At 43.1% G+C, this 12,334-nt stretch overlaps 2 protein-coding genes across 5 annotated transcripts in view; one reads left to right on the top strand and one right to left on the bottom strand.

The window, feature by feature from the left end:
- ZMYND12 (zinc finger MYND-type containing 12) overlaps positions 1–5,103 on the bottom strand; it is a 34,329-nt gene extending 29,226 nt beyond the window's left edge. The window contains exon 1 of one of the 2 annotated variants that reach the window (XM_089894950.1): positions 4,681–5,103. In XM_089894950.1, coding sequence (XP_089751076.1) covers positions 4,681–4,790 — 110 coding nt within the window. In that variant the 5' untranslated portion in view covers positions 4,791–5,103. The remainder of the gene's footprint in view (positions 1–4,680) is intronic. The other variant, XM_022575431.2, reaches the window with a different exon arrangement.
- Positions 5,104–5,163: 60 nt separating this feature from the next.
- Positions 5,164–11,948, top strand: PPCS (phosphopantothenoylcysteine synthetase). Of its 3 annotated transcripts, none has more exons than XM_089894962.1 (3): positions 5,164–5,281; positions 6,030–6,133; positions 7,907–11,947. In XM_089894962.1, exons 1-3 carry the CDS (start codon positions 5,236–5,238, stop codon positions 8,228–8,230), a joined length of 474 nt encoding a protein of 157 aa, XP_089751088.1. In that variant the 5' UTR covers positions 5,164–5,235; the 3' UTR covers positions 8,231–11,947. The 3 variants fall into 3 exon arrangements, with proteins under 3 accessions (XP_089751088.1, XP_022431148.1, XP_022431149.1); XM_022575440.3 differs by lacking the exon at positions 5,164–5,281 and adding an exon at positions 5,288–5,857 and having other exon boundaries at positions 7,907–11,944; XM_022575441.2 differs by lacking the exons at positions 5,164–5,281; positions 6,030–6,133 and adding an exon at positions 6,142–6,350 and having other exon boundaries at positions 7,907–11,948.
- The last annotated feature ends 386 nt before the right edge of the window (positions 11,949–12,334 follow it).

The following is a 12,334-nucleotide window of genomic DNA, read 5'->3' as shown; positions in this document are numbered from 1 at the left end:
TTTAAAGTATAAGACTAGGTTATTGGTTTGAGATCTTCCTTCTTTTTTAGCATATGTGTTTACAGCTATAAATTTCCTTCTAGGTACTGCTTTCACTGTGTCACATCAGTTTTAGTATGTTGTGCTTTTGTTTTCATTTTACCTCAAAGCATTTTCTAATGTCTCTTGTGATTTCTTCTTTGACCCACTGGTTGTTTGTGTGTGTTATTTCTACACATTCATAAATTTCCGAAACTTCCTTCTGTTATTGACTACTAATTTCATCCCATTGTGGTTGAAGAACATACCTTGTATATTTTCAATCCTTATATACTTACTGAGATTTTTTAATGAACTAATAGCTGGTTGACCCTGGAGAATGTTCCATACGCACTTGAGAAGAATGTATATTCTGTATTCTATAAATGTCTGTTAGGTCTAGTTCGTTTATAGTGTTGTTCAGGTCTTATATTTCCCTGCTGATCTTTTGTCCAGTTGTTCTATTCATTGTTGAAAGGCGGATATTGAAGTGTCCAGCTATTACTATTGAATTATTTCTTTCTCCCTTCAGCTCTGACAGTTATTCCTTCATGTATTTTGAGACTGTGGTTGGATGCATACAATCATAGGTTTCTGCATTTCTATTGCCTATCATATATTTTTATTTAAATGTGAGAAAGTTAGCTATTTGATTCCATTTATACATAGTCCAAAACAGGTAACAATAACCTAGGGCAGGGATTAGCAAGGCTTTTCTTGCGGCCAGATAGTAAATTTTGGGCCTTACGAGCTACTTGGTCTCTGTTGCAACTACTCAATTCTGTTGTTGTAGCATAAAAGCAGCCATAGACAACACACATCTGTGTTCAAATACTCTCTCTCCTTCCTTTCTTCTGGGACAACAGAAATGCGATAAAGTATGTTCTTTATAAACTGTGACAGCGCTCACAGAAATGACAAAAAGCATTTTTAAGGGTTTCTTGATAGAGAATTATTGAAAACAAATCAATAAAAGCACTTAACAGCCAGAATAACGGAATAGGTGACTTCCACAGGGTATTTATGTAATACGGGCTTACTGAGTAATTGTGTGAGCAATGGAAACATTAACTTACTTAACTGCCTGAACTGTTTTGCCACAGACAGCATGTGCATATCTTGCCCTTCGAAAGAAAGGGCGCATATTTATATATTCCTGAGCTCTCTCCTTATTCATCTGTATCACCCCTCACAACCATCACAGGGTCATGCATAAACAGGGAGTTGAAAAGTATGCTTTCAAATTAGGGCTCACAGTCAAATAGCTTGTGGGCCAGACATGTTTTGTTTGGCCATTACCATGTTTTTTAAACTAATGTGAATGTCGTTAGGCGGGGCATTCATTGTCCAGTTCACCATAGATCTTACTATTGAATACCACTTCACTGTTTTCTCTTCCTGGACAGTGAAAGCATTTTAATTTGTGCCCCATATGTTAAATGAAAGGAAAAAATATTGCAAATTACTCTTATCTATATGCTACGACTTAATAACCTATAGCATTGAAGCCTCTTTCACCTATAATGTTTCACTGTGTACTTTAATAAAAATGCCTTCTCTTAAAAATGTTCTATTTCCTGGGAACATTCTCACAATCCAACACAGAATGATATGCACAAGATTACACAGAGTGTATAAAATAAATGTATTTATAGGAAAAGAACATGAAGAAATTCACCAAAATGTCAGGCTATTAATTATCTGGGTTGTGAGATTATGGATTATTTTTCATCTTTATATTTTGTATTTTCAAGTTTTCTGTAGTGCGCATGAATTACATTTATAATTGGGAAAAATTATTTTGCAAAAAAATAAACTTTCACAAATCCAAGTTGACGGTCCTTCCTGCTCTTTAAATTTGGGTTGAGGAAAAACAATATTTATTGAGTGCCAGCATGGTCTCAGGCATGGAGCTAGATGCTTTACATTCAACCGTGAAAACCCTGGAAGGGGATATTAAAGGCCCTCATTTGTGAGATATAGAACAATTACCACAGTTTTATTTTCTGGAAAAATCATGAAATCTCTAGGACACAAGGATATAGAAATCTGGAGAAAAGGTAGGGGGAGAGTAGAAGACCTCAAAAATAATTAAAGGCAGTGAAAGAAGAGAAAGAAAATAATGGAGGATAAGGGCATAGGAAATAATAATTTATTCATGCATTCATCAAATATTTAGTTTCAATTATTTCAAGATACTTTGCTGGAGACCATAGGCTATACGCAGATGGGTCTGAAACAGATCAAAAGATAACATACATATGACAGTCCTTCTACATATTCAACATAATATCCTGCATTAACAGAGCATAATAAAATTGAGCTAACATGTTTGCCAACAACTATAATGAGGCAGGGAAATAAGAGTATGTGAGAGGTACAGAGTAAGTACAAAGTGAGTTGAGAGGAAGGAGGAATTGCTTCTGGCTGGAGGGGTGAAGGGGACAGGGGAAGAGGTAGGTGCTCATATCAGGCAAAGGAGTCTCACCTCTCCCCTGAGTGCCAGTCCTGTACTTAAAATTGTTTACTCAGGACTTCCCTAGCGGTCCAGTGGTTCCAATGCAGGGGACCTGGGTTCAATCCCTAGTTGGGGAACTAAAATCCCACAAGCTGCGCGGTCCAGCCAGAAGAAGAAGAAAAAAAAGATAGATATTAAACAAGTAAAACAAAAACATAAAAGTACAGAAAAAGTGAAGAAAAAATGTGAGAGAGAAAATCAGATAGGGGCATTTAGGTTGGGTTTTCCAGAAAGACCTCTTTGAAGAAATAACATCTGAGAACAGAAAGATGAAAGAGAGCTAGGAAGATTCGTGACTGTAGGGAAAGTTCCCAGCAAAGGCAACGGCCTGGGCAAAGAAACTGAGGGAGGAAAAGAGTTGGCAAATTAGAATTGAAAGAAAGCCTCTGTAACTGCATCAACGAAAAGAGGGGATGACTGGTGGGAAATGAAGATAGAGAAGCAATCAGGGCTTTGCAGTTTCTGTTACAAATCTGAATTGTATTCTATATGCATTGAAGAAACAGCAATGAAAACACAGATGCTGTCCTTGCCCTCATGGGGCATACAGCCTAGTGAGGAATACAGACCACTGAACAAGTGATTTCAATCCATGTCATAAATGTGAGGCTAAGGGACCTAAAGAGTGCTGTGAAAGCACCGAGGAGGGACACCTAATTCAGTCTCCACTGGGACCACTGCAACTGAGAAGTTACGCAGCCTTCAGCATCTACCTTCCAATCTAAAACCATCCATGACGCCCCAGAGGATAAATTCCAAACTCCTTGATCTCATGTCACTGTTTGGCCCTAACCTTTATCTTCTTGGTTTAAACCGCTACTACTACCTATCACAATGATTTTTAAACTTTTTTTTTTAACTCAGCATACAGTAGGAAATACATTTCACTAGTACAAAGACACATAACCACATAAATCACTAAAACAAAAGTTTCAAGAAACAATTCAAGTAGGATTACTCTGATACTTTCTATTCTTTTTTTTTTTTCTTAAAATGCTTTTTGTGATTTATTCATGACCCGCTAATGGGCCCTGGACTGCAGTCTGAAAATCAGTGACTGCTCCCTCCACGGCTACCTTCTCTACCCACCTCTGAACAAAGTCTGTTCTCTCACCCTTTACCCAAGCAGTCCTGGATGCCAGGAGTGCTCTACCTTTCCTTCTTCATTGTTCATTCACCTAGCAATTTCCTTCTGACCTCTCAAGACCCAGTGCAAATGTTACTTCTTCAGAGGAACCTTTCCAGATACTGCCCCATCACCATGCTTCCATCCTTAGAGGTCCCAGGGAATAGTACTCCCTGAGTGACAGCACTTGTCATGTAGGGTTGCATTATAATGACTTTCTTTTTTAAACAAGTTAGTCGGCTCTGGACTAGGTTTCTGGACGTCAGCAACCTAGCTGTTTTATCTCAGTGCCCAAATAGGGTCCAATCTGAAGCAAAGATCAGTGGATGTTATGCTGAATAAATGAAAGCTGATCTCATCTTGTACTACCCTCCCCACACTGTCACCATCTTGGCTATGCTCTGACAAACTAACTTTCTATCTATTCCTCAAACACACCAAAGTCTTCCCTCCCTCGGAGCCTCACTGTGCCACTCTTCCCCCAGCATTTCCCTGGCGGGCTGTTCCTACTCTAAGTTCAGATCAATAGTCTACCCTCAGAGAGGCTGTCTGCCCAACCTCCCATCACATTTCCTTTGTCTTTATGGCATTTATCACTCTCTGAAATTATCTTGATTTGTCTGTTGGCTTACTTATCTTTCTCGTTAGAACATTAGATTTTTTTTTTTGGCCAGAGCCGCATGGCACGTGGGATCTTAATTCCCCGACCAGGGATCGAACCCTACGCCCCCTACAGTGGAAGCGCGGAGTCTCAACCACTGGACAGCCAGGGAAGTCCTAGAACATTAGATTTTTGAGGGACGTGGTGTCCCGAGTTTCCCCCAGGAAGTTCAGCACATAGAACAGTGCATAGCGCACAGTAGGCGCGCAACAAAACATCTGGGGAGGAATGATTGAATGGGAGAGGAAGCGAACACAGACATAGAAAGCTTAGGGACCTGTCTTGAAGCCGCTTTGAGGGGTCCCTGACTGAGAGAGAGGGGGTTGAGGCACCCAGGTGCCACGTTTCAGGGCCTACCAGTAATAAGTGACTGTGCAGGCCCCGCAGACCCGCTCGGCCGGAGCTTCGCACACCTCACAGCAGAGCCGGCGCCCCTTGGGCACCGCAAGAGGGTAGATCACGTTCATGCTGCGGCAGACGGTGTTGTCGGTCTCTAGGACCGTTGCCTGGAGAGGACACACTGGGCGGCGGTGTCACGTGACCAACACGGCGCAGCCTCATTCCAAGCTTTTCGAGGGCGGGGGGGGCGTGGCTCGACTAACACTTGGAGTGCGTTTGTAGGGTTTAAAAAAAAAAAAAAAAAAAAGCCCTTCACTACAAATCCAAAGGTTAAATGGCTGGGCACTCAAATTTTAGCGAGGTCCTAGCCTAACAGGATCTGTATGGTAGCCGGTAAGGGTCAAACACGTCCAGATCTTCACCCAGACTAGGAAACTAAACGAGGGGGTGTGACTCCTCCAGATGCCTGCCCAGCCGAGAACTCCCGCCAGCTCAGTGTCAATTTCGCACGCTGTGGGGCGGAACCAGCACGCATTTCCAGACCTGCAGAAACACGGCGCTGGCTTGCAGCGCATGGTAGCGAACCGCCCCCTCACTATTGCGGCTGCGCGTGGGCCAGGTACCGGGGCAGGGGGCGTGGCGCCGAAGACCCCGTAGCTTGCGCTGGCGCGGCGGGTTCCGGGACCGATGGCGGCAGTGGACCTGGTCGCCGAGTTCCCCCAGCCCGCCGGTGCTGCGCGCTGGGCCGAGGTGATGGCTCGGTTCGCCGCCGGGCTGGGCGCGCAGGGCCGACGGGTAGTGTTGGTCACGTCCGGCGGCACCAAGGTCCCGCTGGAAGCCCGGCCTGTGCGCTTCCTGGACAACTTCAGCAGCGGGCGGCGCGGTGCTACCTCGGCCGAAGCCTTCCTGGCCGCGGGCTACGGGGTCCTGTTTCTGTACCGTGCTCGCTCTGCCTTCCCCTTTGCCCACCGCTTCCCGCCCCAGACCTGGCTGTCGGCTCTGCGGCCCTCCGGCCGAGCGGCTTCGGGCTTGCTGAGCTTGGAGGCGGAGGAGAAGGCACTCCCGGGCTTCGCCGCGGCTCTGCGGAGCTACCAGGAGGCTGAGGCTGCCGGCACCTTCCTGGCCATAGAGTTCACCACTTTGGCAGACTATTTGCATCTGCTGCAGGCTGCAGCCCAGGCGCTCAATCCGCTAGGTGCGTGCCTTTAGGAGTCCATCGGATGCCGGGAGGCAGAGCCTTTCCCCCAAGACGCGCATCCCTTTACCCTCTTTTTACCCATGGCTCTCACAGCGGGGGAACCTGAGTTGAAAAGGAGCTGACTCCATACCCTTCTCCGATTTATTACACCCTGTGCTTCTTTTTGCAGGCTCTTCTGCGATGTTTTACCTGGCTGCGGCCGTGTCAGATTTCTATGTTCCTGTGTCCGAAATGCCTGAACACAAGATCCAGTCATCTGGGGGCCCACTGCAGGTGATGGGCGCTTCTCTTCCAGAGATCTGATTCCCTATAACCAATCTTGGGTTAATTTCCTTTTGATCTGGAGATGGCCTTTCTGCATTCCGTATGTGCTAGGCACTAGGGATCAGAGATGACTAAGACACCGCTCTCCCTCAAGGACCTCACAATCTAGTGAGGTTGCTGGACACAGACATAATTACAGTACAGAGTGATAAATACTCTAGTAGAGGTACGTACAAAGTGAAGTCAGAGCATGGGGTGAGTGAATCTCGGGGAAAGTCAAGGCTTTCTGGAGGAGATGGCTTGAACTGGGTTTTAAAAGATGAGCAGAGGGTGTACCAGACAAAGTAGGGAAGGTCACTCCAGACAGAGTAAACGATTGGAGTTTGGAAATGGGCAGTGTGTTGTGAACTGAAGTTGTTTGGTAAGGCTGGAGAGCCTGGAGAGTGGTGGGGATGGAGGGCAGACTGAAGAGACAGCTTCCTACGTAGAAGATTTTGTATTCCTTCTTAAGGAGCTTGAACTTTATCCTGTGGAGCCAAGGACAACCAAAGTAGGAGAATGAGATAAGGTTTTTGTTTGAGAAGAACATTCTGGCATCAGTATGAAAGGTGAATTAGAGAGAGTGGTTGGGGGGGGTGATTAGATGGTGGTTATTGTTGCAGTTTAAGGAAGAGGTGTGGGGAAGGTAGTGGTGTGGTTGAGATGCTGAGATGATCTGGCTACTTGGAACCTGAGGGAATTCTTAGTCATTTACTGGGTGATACAAGTAGAATTTAAATAGGAGAAACTACCTGTGGGGCACTTTCTGACTTTGTAGAATAGTTCATTTGTTCATTTCTTCAACAAATATTTATTGAGTACGTACTATATGCCAGGCCCTATTATAGGACCTGGAGATAAAGCAGTGAAAAGAAACATACTATGCCCTTGTTTCGATTATATTCAGCAGAGGAGACAATAAGTAAGTCAAATGCATACTATGTTAGGTAGTGATAAATGCTAAGGAGAAAAATAAAGCGGGGAATGGGTATGTGATTCCTGTCATACTTGCTAACTCTTTGAGGGGACACCCTGATGGTGAGCTTAGTGATTCATACTTTTTAAATTCTGGGAGCTTTAGTTTATCCTATAATTCCTGTCATTCCTAGTTCTATCTTGAAAGTACACAAAATGACTCAACATTCCCCTTAGAAGGGACTGAGAATAATATAGTAGTATTTAATGAATGAAAATACAGTCACTTCTGTTTCCTCAATGCTAAGATGGTACGTGACAATTTTATTTTTTTTTTTTACAAGTTACAATTTTTAAATGGAGTCAAATAGCCAGTCTAGCAATGCAAGAAATATTTTAGGCTGAGAGGTTTAAAACTCAACCTTATTTGAACTTCCGCCAAAGTAACATCTGCATAAACAGATTATTTGCATTTGTTTATTTGAGGGTTTGGTTTAAAAAATAAAAGGGAATGTTTGAGAAGATGTAATGCTGTTCTTTAGAGTTCTATTAATGGCGATGAGGGTTGCAGAGCAGGGCTAATTCATAAGACATGGTTTGCCCCAGAATATGTATGAAGATTTGAAATCAGGCATCCTTATGAACACTACAGAGTCAAGGCTTTTAAGTAAGCATTTAATATGCTTTAAAAAGTTTGAAGTGAGAAGTCCCACTTAAACTGACATAGCCAAACATCTGAGTCTCTGCTTCTTTAGTTTCCCTTGAGATTGACCTGGTTGGTAGGTGGTAACCTTGTTTGCTTATTAAGTTTCTCTTTTTCCAATACAGATAACAATGAAGATGGTGCCAAAAATGCTTTCTCCTTTGGTTAAAGACTGGGCTCCCAAAGCATTTATAATTTCCTTTAAGTTGGAGACTGACCCCTCCATTGTAATTGATCGTGCACGGAATGCTTTGGAAATTTATCGACATCAAGTGGTGGTGGCTAACATCCTTGATTCACGACGGTCCTTTGTGGTTATTATAACCAAAGAGTCAGAAACCAAGTTATTGTTATCAGAGGAAGAAGTAGGAAAAGGCATAGAGATAGAAGAGAAGATAGTGGATGATCTTCAGTCTCGACATACCGCTTTTATACATGACAAAAACTGAAGTAAAAAGCCTTTATTTATAAGATCAAAGATTGTTCAGTGGACCAGGGCTCTTACAGATGGTGAGAACTAGAATAAATCCTTTGCTTTCATAAAGACAGAAAATGAAGGGGAAAAGCAGCGAGTGGTGTGCAGACGAATAGTGCTTGGTGTTTGTCTTTTAAAGGTCTTTTAAAACTCAGAAAACATGAGAACAAAGGTAAAGCAGTTATGACCAAACCACCTGACACACTCACCTGAATGATATCTTGATTTTGAAAATGATTCAAGTTGTTTCTCACCTTAAAAAAAAAAAAACTTATTGGGAATTATATTCCTCAAAATATACATGTGGGGCCTGAATATCAATCTTCTTCATACTGTAAAAGGGATTATGGATGCATGAATGGCCATGCTTTGAAGAGCAAATATTTGTTCATGCCTACTATGTGATAGGCCCTGAGGATTTTGAGGATTCAAAAGATGAATAAACATGTCTAGTTTGGGAAGTGGATATATAAAGAATTAAGTACAATAAAGTGTGTGCCCCAAAGCCAACACAATGGAAAGGATGATGTTTTTGTGGTTTTTTTTTTTTTTTGAAATTTACTAAAGATGGGAGCAGGAGAGAAGGACACCTCCCCAAAGATAGATTATCTATAGAATGATGATTGTCCCACTACATTTACTCCTTGCTTCTTGTCCTAGACTCACTCCATATTTGAGTTAAGAATTTACCTTTCAAATATTTTAGAACTGCTCTTGAGGGAAAGTTAACCCGGGCTTCTACCTGGAGCCATGCAGGGCCCAGGTGGTGGCCACTGCCCTGAAGGAGGCATTACAAGGTGGTAAAGAGTATGGGTTTTGGAGTCATCTTAGCCAGGTTAGACCCTTCCAGCTGTGCCACCAATTAGCATTGTAAACTTAGATACCTGACTTAGTTTCCTCATCTATAAAATGGTGATAATTTCTCTGCAAAATAACATCATTTGTTAGGATTAAATAAATAAAATGGTGAAGGTAAAGCATGAGTCTGGCACTTGGCACGTAATTCACATTCAATAAATGTTTGCAATTGCTGTTTTTCTCACTTAGCAAAGCAGTGTTTTCAAAGCTCCCACTGTCCTGGGCTTTGAGTTGGGAGCGCAAAAGAAGTGGAGTCCTGAGAAATACCCTAAATGACCCATAGGATGGTCCGGAGTGCAATGTGAAAAACTACCATTAAGAACTAGGTAGAAGCAAGTACTCTACCTCACATAAATGAGTTAAAATGCAGTTCATGGAGTGAGTTGGGAAGGGTAGCCCAAAGTATGTCTGATAACAGAAGTACAATAAACTTTAATTGAAAAGATATGAACAGAAGTGCTAAGACACATCTAAATTCTTCAGGTGAAGTGTTTAGGAAATGTGACTTCATTAAATCAGGAAGCAGAGGAAAAATACCTGCAGCAATCAGGACTTCTCTGGAAGCAGAAATCCTATTGAACAAAAATTTTAAATTAACTTCTGGTTCAACTGGCAAAACCTAAAAAGCAACAGACTAGGCAGTGGCTGCAGTACTAAAGGGGCATGAAATAAAAGATTGATTTTCTTCCCTACATCTATAGCTTATGTGGATGATGGCTGTCATTACCTTTGACTGTACAGTGAGGATCAGTGGAGTTAGAACTAGAAGTGATTCTAATGTTTGTTTTTATCATAATTATTACTTCCCTTGGGAACCATTTTCTGTTGTGTTTTGTTAATGCTTAAAAACAACCACCACTACCCTAAATGGAATTATTTAGAGTGTTTTCCAATTCAGTTTAGTTTCCGTTCAGAGCATTTAAACAGTATTTACACATGTAAAAATTCCAAGAAGTTGTTTTGCTTGTTTGTTTAATCAGCAAATGGAAGTGTGTAAAGAATGAAAGAAAACTAAGAATGAGGGTGGTCTAATGGTTAGGATGCGGCGCTTTCACTGCCGTGGCTGGGTTCAATACCAAGCCACGGCTCGGACAAAAAAAAAAAAACAACCTAAGAATGAAAAGGAACATAAGTCAATGAGAGCAAATACGGAACTTGATCTAGATCGGAGGACTAAGGAAAGTATCCTTGAGGAGGAAATGACGCTTGAACTGCTACACAGAAGTTAAGTGGGCTGGAGGTGATGGTGGTGAGCATTTCAGATCAGAGAGAAAAACACTTGCAAGGGCTCTGGTGCCAGAGGGAGAGATTGAAGCACTTCTAGAAAGTAAGGGGTAAGATCCGTCCAGATAATGCATGTAGAACCGGCAAAGCTTTGGAAAGGATCCTATGAGAAACTAGAATAAGACTAAGAAATGTCAAGTATGTGTTTGGGATACCAGCAAAGCAAGGGCCCCAAAACATGAATAAAATCGAGCTTTGATGAACTAACTAGAATCTTGCGGTAAGAGCATTTAAATGAAGATGATAAAAACCGAGGCTATGTTAAATTTTGTGTCTTTTAGATATTTTTATTTTGCATTACATGGTTGGAGGATACTGTTCGCATAAACCGAATTTTCAGTGCTTAGGGCTTCTGAAGGACTTCAGCTTTAGGGATAGTTCTAGTCAAGTCCGGTTTCTTCATTTTTACAATAATAAGCCGATTCCAAAAGCGTTGTGATTTGTCTTAGGTGCCCCACCCAAGTAATGAGTGACAGATTCTGACCTAAAATTCAGAACTCCTGACCTAGCAACTTCCCCCTTTAAGAATGAAGTTACTTCTAGAAAAATAAATCCAAGTTTATTAGGCTTGGGCTCTCGATAAGGTCTGGCGGGAAGCTACTAGAAAACTATAAACACCCTGTGGCAAAACTTACACTTAAAAGTTGCAAATACACGCCGTTACGTTACCATGGTTACTACAGAGCCAATGGGGTGAACCGTACCTTCGTTCCCGGAGCTAAGCCAGAGGCCAATGTACTGCGCCGTAGCAATGGTCTGTGGCAGGAAGCACAGCCCCTGAGCCAATGGTGCGTGTCGTTTCTATGGTTCCCGCCGGAAGGACGCGGCGTCTCCGCAGAGAGCGCGGTTGCTATGACGCCCGTGACCGGCACCTGCCGCTCTCCGCTGAGCGGCGGTGGAGCGTAGCTGCCCCCGGACACTCACCGCTCTCTCTAAAGGACAATTTCCGGCCTGGTTCCTGAGGTTGCCGCCGCAGCCCCAAGGAGAAAAGCAGCTATTCTCCGCTCTTTTTTTTTTTTTTTTAGCATTCCAGGTCTTTCCCGCTTTTCTGCCCAGCAGGGCCTGAAACGACAGAAGAGACTCACCTGGCTTGGCCTTTCTCTGCCTAAGGATGGATTCGCCGGTTTCCCAGGACCCACCCGCCGCAGACCTTTAGAATTAGGCTGCTGCTTTTATTTAAAGAGGGCTTAGAACCCTCAGTCTGTTAGTAGACGTTCTTTTTCTCACTTTCCAGGCGAAGACTCACCCCTGCACAGAGACTGCATCTGAAGGGCCAGGCCATGACAAAGTCCACCGAGCCACGGATTCCCCTGGTTGTCGGCCTGTGAACAAAGAACTGCCGTTTTCGCCGTTTTGCCCTATGTTCGCCATGCAGAACTTTAATTCCCGATGAAGCTCCGGAGGCATTTTGTATCCTCAACATCAGGCGTCATCAAGTCAGTTACCTTCTGCCTTTCAAGCTACAACCTCATCCACTTCTCTCATTAATCCTGAGCGCCAGTTTTCCCATCCTGCTCATTCCACAGCCATTCTCACCCTTTCTTGTCCACACTGCACACTCCTGAATGTCCATTCGTCTCCACCACCTCTGTCATCTCTACACGACCTCCTTCTTTCCTGCTACAATGCTTTGGGTATCTAAGTATTTCACATTCACCAGTCCTGGAATCATTTGGAAGATTTTCTTTGTTTCTCTGTGCTACGGCAAGCTTTCTGTCTCGGGTAAACTAGAGACGAGAATGGAGAAGCACACTTTGGTAAATACAAACAGTAAATTTCTACTGGTGTGTTTTGAAAGTGGAGGGGAAAAAAATCAAAATGCATTTTTTGGGCTTATCTCAGTCTTATATAAAAAAGGAAGATTGTTCCTTGCTTAAGTGAATACTGTGTTAGGCATACATTTTAGTGATGCATTCATGTATGTGAAAAGATCATT

Source organism: Delphinapterus leucas, chromosome 1, assembly GCF_059928025.1.
Source record: "Delphinapterus leucas isolate spDelLeu-1000000601 "Yukka" chromosome 1, BTC_Dleu_Yukka2, whole genome shotgun sequence".
In the NCBI taxonomy this organism is placed as follows: domain Eukaryota; kingdom Metazoa; phylum Chordata; class Mammalia; order Artiodactyla; family Monodontidae; genus Delphinapterus; species Delphinapterus leucas.
Note: the sequence above shows the minus strand (reverse complement) of the source record. Positions and strands in the feature narration are given on the sequence as shown.

Bases quoted from the DNA above. Each gene is read 5' to 3' on its own strand.
- PPCS (XM_022575440.3), top strand. From the start codon at position 5,350: ATGGCGGCAGTGGACCTGGTCGCCGAGTTCCCCCAGCCCGCCGGTGCT. The intron at 5,858-6,029 runs GTGCGTGCCTTT...TTCTTTTTGCAG, and splicing joins CCAGGCGCTCAATCCGCTAG to GCTCTTCTGCGATGTTTTAC. The intron at 6,134-7,906 runs GTGATGGGCGCT...TTTCCAATACAG, and splicing joins CATCTGGGGGCCCACTGCAG to ATAACAATGAAGATGGTGCC.